This window comes from Anas acuta, chromosome 1 (assembly GCF_963932015.1).
Source record: "Anas acuta chromosome 1, bAnaAcu1.1, whole genome shotgun sequence".
Classification (NCBI taxonomy): domain Eukaryota; kingdom Metazoa; phylum Chordata; class Aves; order Anseriformes; family Anatidae; genus Anas; species Anas acuta.
This window is the reverse complement of record NC_088979.1, coordinates 128,713,916-128,729,514: the sequence shown is the minus strand read 5'-3', so window position 1 is coordinate 128,729,514 and position 15,599 is coordinate 128,713,916. Positions and strand designations below refer to the sequence as shown.

At 38.1% G+C, this 15,599-nt stretch overlaps 1 protein-coding gene across 21 annotated transcripts in view; it reads right to left on the bottom strand.

Moving 5' to 3' along the window:
- SOX5 (SRY-box transcription factor 5) overlaps positions 1–15,599 on the bottom strand; it is a 644,424-nt gene that overhangs the window by 48,356 nt on the left and 580,469 nt on the right. For 18 of the 21 annotated variants that reach the window (XM_068655012.1, XM_068655050.1, XM_068655039.1 and 15 more), the window contains one exon: positions 10,308–10,454. The exons of the other annotated variants lie outside the window; for them this stretch is intronic. In XM_068655012.1, the coding sequence (XP_068511113.1) occupies positions 10,308–10,454 (147 nt within the window). The remainder of the gene's footprint in view (positions 1–10,307; positions 10,455–15,599) is intronic. 21 annotated transcript variants of the gene reach the window in all.

The following is a 15,599-nucleotide window of genomic DNA, read 5'->3' as shown; positions in this document are numbered from 1 at the left end:
TATTCAATTTGTTCTGGCCTATAGGCCTTGGAATATCTGTGCGATTTTCTCACTAGCTAATTTCGGCTAGCCAAAATGTCATGATTGTCATTTTTTTTCACACACTAGGACTAGTGTCCCTGTATATTTAACTTGTTTGGTACATTGGTGGATCTCCCAGGTACTACACCACTACATCATCCTGTTTATGAGCTGCACTTCACTGGGAGGACTCACTTTGTGTAGAGAAATTTGTATTACTGAGGCTGTGAAATGAAGAACTGTAAATCCAGACATGAAATGTAGTGGGCAAACAGTCACGTGACACCATTTTAACTTCTGGTATCACAAATGAAATGCTACTTGACATGTATTTCTCAGCCAAATGTATGTGTTGAATTTCTCTGACCCTGAATTAGGTCTGTGCCTTTTATAGAGAATACTGAAAGCACAGGCTATCCACACATTTATAATGAATAATAAGCAAACAAATTAATAAATTTATCCCAGTGTTTTAATTGCTGACTCTTTTCAGTGGACATTAGAATAGGATAGATAGGAGTATCCATAAACGGATAAAGGATAATTTCAGAGAAGACTGAGTATTAGAAACAGGCACAAAGGGGTCACTCTGATCCATAAGCAAAGCAGAAAAAGCAACAGAGTTCAGACTGGAAGGACTCAAGATTTACTGAGGCAACCAAGATCTCAACTCAAAATATATTAACTTACAGCAGTAACCTGAAGTCTATACAGCTCTTAGCATGGCTAAAGATAAAAATAATCACTGACCTGGAATGACTGCAACCCTGAGAGAGCTACCTTTGGAAAAACAGAAATTCACAAGAATTTGACACAAAAAAACACTCTCCAGAATTGTTATATATATGTGTTTTCTATCTAATCGGACACTGAATTAAAACAACTTCAGTAATTCTGTTACTACATGCTTTTCTTTGCTGCTACACTGCTTCATAGTTTTCTCTGGAGCATTTTGGAGAGGAATAAATGTACCCCTGAAACTCAATTTTAAGAAGCTTTTTCTGCCAGTTTTCCCGTGGATATGTCACATTGAGTTGTGTTTGTTTCTGTGTAACTCCTGTTGTGTTCTGTTAGCCTGAAATCATGTAACTCGATGTGGCTGATTCATGACGTGATGTGTCACTGCCTGGCATGTCAGCTGAAAGCCCGCACGAACCCATGTGTTACATCTCCGTACACACTTAGCCCTTAGAAGTGGCCCCTTCTTTTAAATTTACTAGCAGGTGTTGGCACATCTGCTCAAAAAAAGTTTAAGAACTAATAACTTATGAACCATTCCAAGTTATATTATTTCTGTAACATCATGATTGGAAATTGAGAAACTGTAAGAGACAAGGTCTTCTTCTCCATGAGCTCAGCATGTCAACATACTGAACAATCTTTTATTAAAGTCTTTTTTTCTTAATATTTTTCTTTTCCAGAGATGCCAGTCATGGCATTAGGTTATCCATCCTTTAAAAGCAGCAAGGAAAAATGTAGCAACTGAAATGAAATAAATGAACAGAAACTAAACTAATTCATTAGTACTAAAAGTACACATTTGAATTTGCCATTTGGCATCATTAGTGAATAAAGGCACATGATTGAGATCAAAATTTTCTAACTGGTTTCCTGTATTAGTTCCAGTCAAATTACATAAAAAAAAAAAAAAGGCTTGTTGCCTCCATTTGCCTGTCTCTAATGTTCCTTGGATGCTCTCAAATGTTTTCTCTGGACACTACGTAAGCATTTTCACCAGGATATCCTATGATAGCAAGCATAATTTTGCTGAGAAATGGTTATGCCTTAGTAGAGTGGCCAACATGAAGTCTTCTATGATTTTGGACTGAAAACTGATGTCACTTGATTAAAATAATAACTTATAAATTCATTTTATTTGGTAGCTGCTTTCTAAGCCTTCGAAATACATATCAAACTATAAGTTTCAGCCATGACAGCCTGAAGCTTTTTGTTTAAATGGGGTTCTTACATACTCATGTGATTCCAGGAGCTCGAACTTGAAGGGAACTGTCCATTATAAAATCACAAGATGTAATTATACTGCCCTGAGAAATGAGTACACTAAAGTGTCAATTTACACACAATTTCTCTTAAATCCCAGCTCCTACCATTTCATTTTAGACTACATAATTCAAAATGTATTTTGTACAACAAATGTGTTGTTCTCAGAAACTTCAGTGAAATATTTGCCAAGCACTTCATACAATTTTAGAGTGAACTCTAACCTATGAGAAACTGCCTCTTTGAATTTGAAAATAAAATGGATTCCTTCATCATTCTGCCATTCATGTTGTTTCTCTTCAGCTATCTACAGCTAACATTACAGATTAAAATATTTTAGATTAAATAACAATAAAAAAGAAAGAGGTTGTAGAGCTCCCTTGTTAAATGGTGATCAATCAACACTGGGTACAGGAATACTTACCACAAAATTTATTTTTTTTGATGCTTAGTTTGAATTGCATTCTGCTGGGATGTGTCAAGAGGATCTAATTTCAAATCTAGTATGTGACATGGAAGAAAACCACTCCTCTGCAGACAAAGCAAGGAACTTCTAGAAGCTGCTTGAATGATCATATTAGAATTTGAGTCATTCACCTCAGAAACTTACTGTCTATGTTGAAAAGAAGTTCTTTATTTGGTAAAAGATGGCTACACTGCTGTCCAGTACACATCCCTGTCAAAGAAGCCGATGTACTTTACTTTCAATTATAAACCATGCTACAAAATACCCAAATACAGCTGAAGCTGTGAAAGATTTCATTCCTTAAGTGAAGTACCTGGTTTCCTTCTAAAAAGACCTGGTAGAAGCAGTCCTCTGCTCCATTTCAAGCTGTCTTCTAATCCATGAAGTCAGTACATGGCTGCAGTGCTATTTTTTTGCATATGTGATCCTGGAATAAACATATTTCTTGATTTATAGAATCTAACAGCACAGATTCTAGAAAAATAATTCTCTGGAATAAAGGACTTTTGACTTCTACTTTATTTGAATTTCATATTATGAAGGGAACTAGAAATTAATGTGATACTGGTATATACTGCCTGGTTTTGTTACCTATGTTTAACTTAGAGCTGGTATTGATCCTTCATCTTTGTTGTGCTGTAAAAGATGTCCACTGCAATACCTGACAGCCACTAGAGAAGAATGCTGCATCCCAAGCTGAACTTCTTATATTTCTCCTCATGGTTGGTTCCATTTCCATAGCAGAAAGAACCTCTCCTAAGTAGTTTCCAACTGTTCCCACTGAATGAAAGCACCCAAAAGGTGAGGATGACTAACAAAAACCACCACAACTAGAAAAATCAAACTTTTCTCTGTTACATTATGCAGCTCCAGATTTTACACTCTCCTTAAACCCTTTTACTGCTGTTTTTAGGATGACTTGACCAACTGGCAACATCAACTCAACAGCCATCTTGGTAGCATTAAAAAATGCTACCAAAAAAAAACGCTCAGATCTGTGACAGTATTTTCTTGTCTGGGACTCCCCCGTCTCTTCTTGCAAAATGCTGCTCTTTCTCATTCAGGTGCTTTGTTCCAAGTGACACTAAATGGGTAACTCTGTCATACAGCTTCACCAGGAGTCAATGTTTTCTAAGTAACAGAATAAGACACAAAGCTGAAACCAAATGTCAGGTTCCAGTGCTCTTGAACACTGAGGGATTCTGAAACGGACCTGGGCTGAAAGTAACAGTGCATGGTGTAATACCTAGGTCTTCAGTGTTAAGCCACTGCTGTGGTTCATTTAACCAAAAACAGTAAAAACTACTACCTGCTACCCCTCTACCACCCAACTTTCCCACTTGGAAGAAAGTGGATGCTTTATTTATTCATACCAGCTAAAGGAAGGCACTAGCAGCAAAGAACAGCAATGAACTAGTAAGAAGCACACATTGCATGTCTGTCAGTACCATTTTGCTTTACATCTCTGTTGTTCCCTGTCTGATTTCTGAAGATCTCTTTCAGAAATGCTGCGGTATTGCTTAATTTGTGTGGCTCGCTTTTGTTTTACAAGCACAGATTTCAGAGTTTTTTCCTCCCCCCTTTTCTCTTTGTTATGTTTTCTTCTGAGTTTTCTTTATAAAAAGTGCCGACTGAGTCTGACAAGGGCTGACTGGCTGGCAACTCTGCTTGAGAGACAGGCTCCAACCAGAGAGACATGATATCAGGAAACAGAGCAGTGGAGAGTTAATCTGAAAAAGCATCCTAGAAGCCCCTCTATGTATTTGATTTATTTTAAGGAAAGTAGGGAGGGTTGGAAGGCAGAGAGAATGCTGTGCAAGTCCCTACTGTTACTGCTGCTGCCTTTTAGATACTACTATTAACGCTGTTTTTATTGTTCAGAACACACTCGCTATTTTAGAAGAGCATCTTAAGAAGTTCCATTAACACACATCACTTCATTGTGCTCTGGCAAATGGTTTAAAAAGTCATTGTTTATATGCCTGGATGTTGTGTATAGAAAGCAGAGCAAAGAAGAGGAGAACAGCCTCAAAGATTCTGTCACCAGCTCTGTATTTTGCTATTTGGGATTAAAAGCATGGGCAGCAAAGGAAAAAAGCTTCCAGGTAAAGAGATAATTAGCTACAAACTCTACATTAAGAATGGACACAGACGCTAAAGAAGTAGCACAGCACCAAGTAGCTTAGCACAGATAAGGCAGATGAGGTTTCCAGCTCCCTATACATCACTGCATCCATACCATAAACTTTTCCTTAATTATCCTGCAGCTATTCTAACCTGTTTGATGGACTGACAAAGGGATTGAGAAATGCAAGCACTGAATAATGCTTTGAATGTAGTGATAGATAATATTCTATCACTAACCGCTTTTCTGGTGCTGAAAAGCTTAATACATCCATTTACAAGGTGGGTTTTATTTTTAATCACTGGTGTATAAAGAATTATGTCCAGACCAGAAATTCTCAAAAATAAGAGAGCCTTGCAAATCTTGGAGATAAAACTTTTGTAAACATAGCCCTTACATTGTAGCAGAAATGGTGCATCTTACATTACTTTAATGATAACTCTTGTTATTCACTCTGAAATACCCCAGTACACCCTTTACAGAAAGTAAGAATGCCTTAATTTCCTGCTGCTTGGATATGCATTCAGCAGCTGCTGAGCTCTTCAACTAATACAGAGGACAGTAATTGCTTTTAGTATACAAGACGTAATGTGTTACTTTCAGACAGGATGTTCCTCTCCTCTCTAGCGCTTTGCAGACAAGAAAAAGAGTTTTGTCCCATCTAACACAAACAGTCACACCATTCGATCACCTGTACACAGCAATTATCAGTCTTCTTATAAAGACACAGCTGTCTGCCCCTACACCTGAACTACTTCACAGTGCTGTGAAGAACTATTAGCTCATATTTCCAAAAATACTTGATTACATTAAATAAAAAGAAATGTTAGGAAGAGGAAACACTGATGTCCTTCTTCATTTGAACAGCAACCTATCTATCATCTCTAGAACTGAAATTAAATACTTTCCTTTAACATACTCAATCATGAAAAACAATGTGATCAGAAATGGAAACTGTGAGGGTACAAGGAATTTGTATGTCTAGCCATATTGGCTAGACTCCTGAAACAGTCATAGCTTCATGTGGCAAGCAAGCCAATGCAGCTATGTACATAACAGAGCCTATTTTAGTTTTTTTTCCCCCAAGATCTCCCCAGGATGAATTTTGACATTCTGCATTACCACATGAAAGAGAGAACTGAGAGAAAGTGAGACAGATATACTCAACTAACAGGGCTGCTTAGGGTAATCACCTAAAATGAAGTTCAAGTCAACAGTTTGTATGAAATAGAATAAGAAATATCATCTAGATGGATGTTTTTATTAGTAGACAATTTTAGGGACATGTTCTTTTTCCCTCCTTTTATTATTATTTTTTTTTCGTATTTTTTTCCTCAGTCAAGAGAGCTTTCCCACTGAAACTGGAAAGTACAGTCTCACCAGTTTTGACTGGGACAGCACACTGTAGGCCTCTTTTCTATCCTTCCTACACTATAAGCAGGATGCAAGAGGCAGCTGGTGCATGTAGCAGCAACTGTAGCATTGCCAGAAGATACTCCTCAAATTAGAACTTCCCCTGGAGAATCTCTGGCCATTTGAAGACCAGTCTGTGCTGTGGTAGAGAGGCAAGCTCCAAGTCTTTCAAATGAGATTCTATTGCTGACCATAGGTGACATAAAAAATTTTCAAACCAGTGTTTACTTAGGTGATCAGAGGGATCAGATAATGTGAAAAAAAACATCTTTGGTTAAGGATTCATACTGATATTAGTCTGGATATTGTAGCCAAGGAGAATCTGATTGCGTATATCCAACTGCTTAGTGCTGTTTCTGGCTTGTCTGAAACACATTTCCTTTCCTTGTCACAACTCCCAGGTGCTACTGCTGAGCAAATAGTAACATCACTGCCAGAAGTATTTGAAAAGAATAAAAAAATTGATTTGGACAATCCGTGTGCTGTTGCCATTGATGGAGACACAACTGTGAGTAGGGTTAGGGCTGAGGTCATAACAAGGTTAAAAGAAATTTGCCCAGGAATTCTCTCCTGTCACATTTCACACTGAATTGCTCCTGGTTTTCAGCAGATGCTACAGACAATACACTGTGCTCCATTAAATACTGGGAATCATTTAGCTACATTTATAAGCTACATTGAAAATTCACTCCAGAATTACTGTACTTGAAAGGTTACATGGAAAGGGCTAGGATATTACATCACATAAGCACTAGATGCTATATTTAAATGTGCAACATAAAAAGCATGGAACAAAAGCAGGATTGAACAGAGCCCTGACTGTTTACAAGTGAGGGTGATATTGCTGTGCTTATTCAAGAGCATGATGACCTCACCTGATGACAATGAAGATGCCACTTAGTGAGGATCCTGGTACTGCGGTAGGGGTCACCGTTCAGATAAACATATTCTTTACAACACTGTGGGCTTTTTTAACCCCTCTTGGGTGGTCTTGTACAAGCAAGAGGATTGAAGGTAATCACAAGATTGGCTGGTTAAGCTATTCTGCCTACTTTTTATCTTCACCTGTGCCCATCCTCTTCTACTTATTTGGGAGCATGTAACAATCTTGAACACCCAGCTAAGCAGCATGCAAGCATTTACAGGATCAAATGCAAAATGTGCTTAAGACAGACTTTGGAAATCCAGCACAATTTGGCAAACTTAAAAGACAGTTGCCTTTCAAATGGGTTGTGGAGGAGGCCTTGGTAAATTTGAATGGTATGATTAGCATACCGGCTGTTTTTAAAACTGCTCAAGAAGAAGCTGTGTTAAAATCCATTTCCGCAAGACGCACGCATTTTCTTTTGGACAGGCTCCACTAGCTCTGTTTCTTAAATCAATTTTTCTGGCACTGAGATTTCTTCTTGGAAGAATGTACGACACCAGCTCAGTTTCCTAACCAAAACTTGACAGAATGTGTACAGCACAGCATAATGGCATCTCTATGGTTTCCTAAAAGTTATAGTACAGAAACCTAGGAAGTGAATATGACCATTCCAGGTCACATCTGCTGAAAGGCAAGTGAGACAACAGAAGATGCCAGGTTAGTCTGGCCAGCACAATGTTCAAACACTGGTGAGGGCCACTGATAAAAGGTTTGCCAAAATGGGAGTTGCCAAGGTCTTAGAGGAGTTTCAGGGATGTGTTGAAGTCTTACTAGATTTAAAGGATGATCCTTGGCAAACTCCCTCTGATGCTTCTCAGCATTTCTAGAGCCAGCAGTTGTTCCATCTGCTGCTGAAGCCGACTTTGAAGAATCCTTGCAAAGAGCAGCACACTAACTTTAACACTATACAAGAAGGAAAAAATATAGCTTTTCAGAAGTGACCTAGATGTTTGCCAGGAGCTTGACACACTCTCAGGTAAGGCTGTCTCCTTGTCTCTAAACACTTGAGTGTATTTCCAAAGCTGTGCCAATGTAAACTGTGGGTTGAAAATAAAAATTCAGCAAACAGTATCGAAAGCTTGTCTAAGGCATTAACTGTTCATCTGTGGAGATCTGACATGCAGTAACAGTGAGAAAGACTACCAAGAACTAACTTCATGAACCAAGTTGCTGCTGGGGGTTGAAAAAAAAAAAAGAAAAGGCTCTGAAATTCAGACTGATACACCCTGACAGCAGCTAAAAATATGTATTAATTTACAAATATATCAAACAATATATTTGTGAAAATGTTGAACACAAACAAGCTCTGAAAAAGCCAAGGAGGGTCCACACAGACACAAACAGAGGTGTTTAGTTTCAACATATAAGCTTCAGTTTCTGACACTACAAGGGATTTGCCAGTGTGTTTTCCGAGCCAGGCCACTGCACTATTGTATAAGCTTTATTCTAATTACTGTAGGCTCTATAAAGGTTCCTTTATCATTTAGTATTATAAATAATTGTGCTTCTAGGCTGGAGTTCAAAGCTCAGTATAGCATTCGCACAACACCACAGGCGGGTCAGGTGACCTTTCTCCAATTCTCCTCTCTCTGGTGCTGAGGACAGACAAAGTGGTATGTCTGTCATACGCCATTACCATTAGAACAGAATCTTGTTCTTTTATTACAACTGAACTCCGCCGGATTTCTCAGCAGGAATGCTAAGTGAAATCAATGTCTTGGATTTCCAGGCTGAGCTTGGAGGTCACAGCCACTCTATCATTTCTCAGCATTATCCTTTCTCTTTCTCTCGCTCTCTCTCTGAGCTTCCAACTGGCACACAGCAGATTGAAAACAGCATGCATCGCAGGGCTCATGCTGCACAATTTTACAGCCTTTTGGAGCCCCCTTCCTTTCCTTGTGGCCCACTCTTTTTTTTTTTTTGCTATTTGCAAATAAGTTATGTTTGTGTCCTACAGGACTGCAAGCCAAAGGCACTGGAACACCTACAAATATGAAAAAGCAATAAAACACAAGGGCTGATCTTGACAGCTGCCAGTAAGACGGTTGTGCTTGATGGTACCAGTAGATATGGCAGGCCTTGTAATTCCACAATTGCCACAAAATAAACACTGCACCCCCTTAGATCTCACCAGACATTCTGCTTGTGCACAAAGATCCAAAATCAACATTGGGCTTTTAAGTGTAGTGGATCTAGCAAGCCACTAGCCACACACAAGCTCCCCTTGTAAAACGCACAAAAATCTCTTGTTAACCATAGACACAACGTTTGGGGAAAAAAAAAAAAGTATCATTAGGCACTGCATGGCTTTGTGATCCTAGCTCTACAGTACACAAAAGAAGAAGCCAAGCCAAGGGTAAACTTTGAGAAGCCAGAAAGTCTTTACTGAGGAGAGAAGGCAGAAAACATAGACCTAAAGCTTGATTCATTAACACAACAACCACTGGTTCCACACCATCTATTTTATCCTTTGGCCATGTATCTCACTGAGTTGACAATGGTATTATTTATTTGTCTGATTATTTTTAATGTGTGCTGCTTTACTGTTACGGTAAAAAACAAGACACCATTGTCAATTCAAGGAATCTTTTCCAACACAATAAAGGACATGGACAGCATGCTAGAGGACACTAACAAAAAGAAAGAGCACATTTTTATCAAGCTCTTGCTGTCACCCAAATGGGACTGCTTCTTCTCCACATTCCTTAACTGAATTCTGCCTAGCTGGTTTTCAATAACTAAAAAGTGCCATTCAGTTTTGACTGGTTAATTTTGCTTGGCTGTGGCTTATGCTGAGCATATCTTCTTCCACTGGACATACTGTGTCTTTTTCTTTCTCTAACTGGTCACGCACTGGCAGCATTACACAGATGTGACTGCAAGCTGCTACCTTGACCTCTTCAATGAGTGCAGACCTAATTGCCCAGCTACAGCCAATAGTACTCATCAGACCTTTTATGAACAGATCCCAGCGTGGTCTACAATGCAACGCAACACAACACACGTTGCTTTGGAGACTAGTTCCTCCATAAACTCCCAGTGGGCCCCAGGATGCCTCACTGCTTTCCAGATTACTAATCTGACCACGGTTTAGTGCCCTGAAAGGAAATGACAGTTGTGTGCTGGCATAGGAGGGCTGTCACCTCCACCCACTACCCTTTACTGAAGATGGAGGAAACAACAGTATTATAGCTAGGGCACTGCAAAGGAACCCACCAAGAATACAATCATTTCACAGAGGTATCATGAAAACAAAGCTGCCTACAACTGAGAGGCACACAGACAACAAAAAAAACATACATGCAAATATCAACATTGTCAGGATTGCTGTGCCGCCAGGCCTGGTACAGTACCTTGCTTTTGGGTGGAGGGCTGTTTGTGCTCTTGTCTGTGTGGATGCTGGTAGGCGATACAGCAGCACCAAGGTTACCCTGGGGTATGCCAGGTATCTTGCCTCCTGGAGACACTTGCATTGCAGCAAGTTGGGCAGCATACAACTGCTGTAAAAATAAACAAACGAAGAAAACACACACGAGGAAAAGAGACAAGAGAAAGAGGAGGGGGGAAAAAAAGGAAAAAAAAAAAAGAAAACATCAATAAATAACTCTCCAAAAACTTCTCCTACTGTAGATCATATATTGTCTTTCTGATGGATATTTTTTATTTAGCACACTGGCATATTTCAAGACAAAAACTGTCATCTCAACTTTTGTGATTCATTCCTCAGGGGACAAATGACAGACATCACCATGAGGAATGTCCTACCTTCCATGTATTTCCAGGGATTCCAAACAAGTAACAAAAGCTAATCCTCATGTCTTGCCCGAGCTACTGGGCAATCTTTCCTTTCCTGAGAGGCCTCAGCTATTACAGCATCTCCAACAAAATGCATTGAGCACTTGGAAATTCACATAACGTTTGATATCAGTCTCAGTGCTACCATTTTATATTTCCTCATCTTCCTTGTCTTCTCTTTGTCTTGTTTGCACAGGCTGTAAGGTGTTTGGGGCAGGGAACATCAAAACTTTCCTTAGCACTTATTGTGAGAGTCCACTCTCAGTTGCGTCCTGGAGCACCAATACAGCCAATATAAATATATACATTTTGGTGGGGATGTGCTATCCATTAACAACTAGAAGTTCCAGTCAAGACTAAGATCTCGTTTTGTGATAGAAAACAGATACACAGTGGTAATGTTTTTTCCCTTCAAACCAGCAAGGCACTTTAAACACGTATTTGATTATTAGCATGTGAATACTTCTAATTATGGTCATCTCTTTAAAGTTAAGCACTATAGTAAGAGTTTAGTGGATAGAGGTCAGAAGCAGAGAGAAAACAGGCAAACTGTCAGTGCCTGGAAGCTGCACTGACCTCTGAATAAAAAGCAGAGAAAATAAATATGGTGGGCAGCAATTGTTGCTTTGTGAATAGCGAGGAATTCAAGTGAAGCCAAATAGAAGTCAGATGCCTGGGAGAGCAGGTAATGTAATAACAAAGACTTTCATTCCTTGGTCACAGCCTCAGTTTCAAAGACTCATGCTATGTATTATTTGTACTGTGCAGTACATGTGTAATGTGGAACACTGTACAATGGTGCTCTGTGCCTGCAGGTGCCAACGGAGTGTCTAAGATGCAACATGACAAGGGATAACATGCAGAAACATGGAAGTTGATGTGAAAAAACACGGGACCTTCAATATGACTAGTCTAAGACAGTCTTGTTAGTGTTACTTAGTTGTTTTGCTGTTGTTTTTTCATTAATTATATATGCTGATAAAAGAACAAAGGTCAGAATGAAGGGCACAATGGAATGCTAACCAAACCCAGCAAACTTGAACGAGTAAAATGAGGATTCAGTACAATCAAACTTACAGAAAATATTCCACATATTACTGTGCAAAACATAGAGAAACACTGCTACTTAGAGTTGATAGTATGTAAGCCTTGTAGCAAAGACTTTACTTGATCAAATGAAGATTTACTGTTCTGAGTGTGGGACAACTCAGGGGTGAAGAAATGAGTAAGCGTGTACAGCATCCCAACCCTGGACATTGTTCCATGGTTTCCTGCACAACCTCTTCCCTTCACTGGTAAACAATCCTAGCCCTTTCACATAATTAAAAGCATCCAATTTCTGCTGCTATAAGTGTAATCAGGCACCAGGTCCTTATTTCTTTTTCATTCTTTCTATTCTTTTCAGAATTCCTATTCTTTTCAGTTTTGAATCCTTTTAATTTCTCTTTTTCTACTTTGATCACTGCTTGTTCCTTATTTTTCTGTACTTCTTAATCACCATTTATCCATCCCTTTATGTTTAGTCTCACTGTCCTTCCCTATCATCTATTCATCTATTCTCTCTCTGCCTTTTCCTCAGATTTATTTATTCATTTATTCCATGTGTTACCCCCAGCCAGTCATAGCCAAATAGATGCAAATCAACTACAGATAAAAGTCATCAAAAACAATCCAGTCACAAATCAGTCACAGATTCAAATGAATGTATTTATCAGTTGAAGTTCATATCCATTTATTCTTTCAAAAGAAGACTAAATCCATCAAGGAGAAAAGAACAAGGGTTTGTGTGAACCAGAGATGATCTGCAGCAGGCAAGAAAAACCAAACCAGCATTATGTATGAATTAATATATAAGAAGGGCAACAGTTGTTTAAAAAATAGGATACATGGCTAGAGAACACCACAACATAATTGGACTCTGGTCATGATAGAGTGGATCAAGTTTTGCCTTTCTTTTGCTCCCTATTCAAGAAACAACAAAACAAATTGAGGGAACTAGAGAAAAAAAGACAAAAGAAAGCAGAAAGGCCATTGTGCAGGAAAGGTTCAAGCTTGTTGAGAATCTATAAATTAGGTATCAGACAACAGAAGTAAAGGTAAAAAAAAAAAAAAAAAAAAAAAAACAACAATAAAAGTTAGTTTGGACACTTGGTATTCCTGAACCAACTGGAGATCGCTGACAGGCCCACATAGGGACTGGCTTGTAGATGACAGAGACTCCCAAAAATGTCTGTAAGCCTTTGGGGAAGAATTTTCAAACAGAATCCCTACCTTGAAAAACTAGGGAAATCTCTACCTCAAACAGCTCTGAGCCTTCAGTTTAGGTCCAAAGAATGAATCACAAGCACTAGTTATACAAAATACATTCACAACATGGTGTCCAAGAATCGTTACCATCTAACATGCATCCAGTGGTCAATGAAAAACGTGCTGGAAGGAATCATTCCTCCTTACAGTATTATCATCAACCAGCTTTTTGACAACATATGCAAACAAGACGATGACTCAATAAGCATGGGGAAATATTTTCCCCATGCAACAGCCCAGGAGAAAGCCATATCTTTAGGTGGTATGTGGAATATATGGATTTTCAAATCATGCCATTTTCTCAGTTCAGGGAATATACAAGACAGATTTCTTACAAGAGAGTTGAGTGGAGTAATCTGGAAAGAGAGGTGGAAGAAAACCTATAAAGACTTCATTCTTGATTTGTACAAACTTAGTCCTCCTGCTATCAGATTCAACATCTCATCTCTATTTAATTGATTTGGCAAATTTAAAGCAAACATTAAATGAAATCTTATAAGAGGTCCCTTGTGAGAATGACCTCTTAAAAAATCCCTTCCTACAATACAGACCTGGTATTCTACTGAAAAGCAACGTCGGGCCCAGCTCAAAGGTGAAAAACATCTATCACATGGAATTGCAAAGGTCCGATTTCTACTTAACCAACAGAATTGCTTCTATATTCCCAACCATTTAAAAAATGGACAGAAACATACAACACGCAGTGCATTTCTTAGACTGTCAATATTCTTGAGCTTTGACATTATTGAACTTGTCTGTTCATATTTAGCTGTTTTAGCTGTTTTAGGACATGATGACCTTTAGCTTATATGCAAGGAAAGGGCAACGGTGTGACCAAGTGCTGCGAATCAAGACGGCTAAATGACAACAATCTATGCATTCATTTCACAGACAAAACAAACTCAAACAAAAGAACATTTCTACCTCTGCTTCACTGGTAGAATTTCAACAGAGTGTAGGAATCAGTCTCTTTTTGAAATGCCTAACCGTCATCTAAAACGTAACCTTATACTTTTCACAGTAATGAAACCAAGATCACAAAAAGTGAAACGAAAATGAAGTTATTGCACATCACTGCTGTAATACACTATTCTTGAGCCTCTTAGTATGTACACCAAACACAGACTCCTCAAGCCACTTGTACAACCTACAGCCAACCTAAAGACCCATTCTGAAATGCTAGAAATCAAGGACGTCATTTTCCTGCACTACAATTTGGACAATCAATCTATAGGCTCTGGACTCATTTAATGTGACTAAGGCATTTAGTTGAAGTCAGTGTTGGCTGAAACCAGTGAAGCATTACTACTAGACAACTTTTTTTTTTTCCTATATATAACAAATAAAATAAGGATATTATTCTGCTTTTAATAAGATAGGTAATATGTCTTCAAGAAGGCAGAACTAGGCTTCTGAAAAAGCAATTAAAAAGTAACATCTATTGTTTGTTTATAACTACATAACTATGTTTCAGCTCTCCTGCCCATGTGCAATATTGCATGCCTTGTTAATGTTTTCTCGTTAACCTCTTATGAAAATCTGTATGGAAGCAAAAACATCAGAACAGAAGCACAATACGATACTTTAAAATGAGCAAGAGGTAAAGTTATTTGTATAATATTGCCCCTCTGTTCTTAAGCTATTAAACAAAAATCCCCACTTCTTCCTAGGTCACTACCAAAACCATTTATAATTCTTCCAATATATTAAACAGAAATATTCAGCTGAACTCTCCAAATGGACTAGCTCTAACAGCTCTTGGCCTGATGACTTTGTAGTACATCAATAGTAAAGCCTTAAGGTTAGACCAGCTTTGAAAACTTTCCCCTTGGGCATTGTTGTTACATGTTAACAATGCTCATTACTGCTTTGAGGATATACTAAAAATGAATTCTTGTCCTATTAATACAGAAAATGAGAATGAGATTTAATAGCAATTTTAAAAAGGGTTGAACAAAGTGTTAGCAATTACATAGGCAGAGATAGTTGATTCAAGCACCTATAGACATTTGCTTTACTGTATTATCTCTTATTAAAATATTTTTATTAGTGAACACTAGAGATTAAGAGCTGTTCTTAAACAAAAAAAAAAACACAACAACAACAAAAAACAACAACAACAAAAAAAGAGAGAGAGAGGTTGTATTAGAAACTGAATCAGTTACTGCAATGAGTTTGTTTCTGATATAAACTAATTCTTCAGTGGACTTAACACAGTAATGAATTTCCAAAACACTGTGCTTAAATGTTTGAACTGTTGACTGATTCAACACTTCAATTTCTGTGTCATTCTGAGACCCATCATTAAAAATACACACATGAATGGGCCTGTTCTGACTTCACAGCTTTGATAGCTTTGATTTTTGCATAATCTGGGGGAAAAAATGGTATAAATTGAGATCTCTCATTCAGAATACAAATTTAATTTTCTTTACCGCAAATGTAATGCTTATATAAGGCATGCAAAGTGTTTGATTATGGCAGAAGGAATTAATTTTGGATCTGTCTTTTTTTTTTTTTAATTTAAAAACTTAATAATAAAT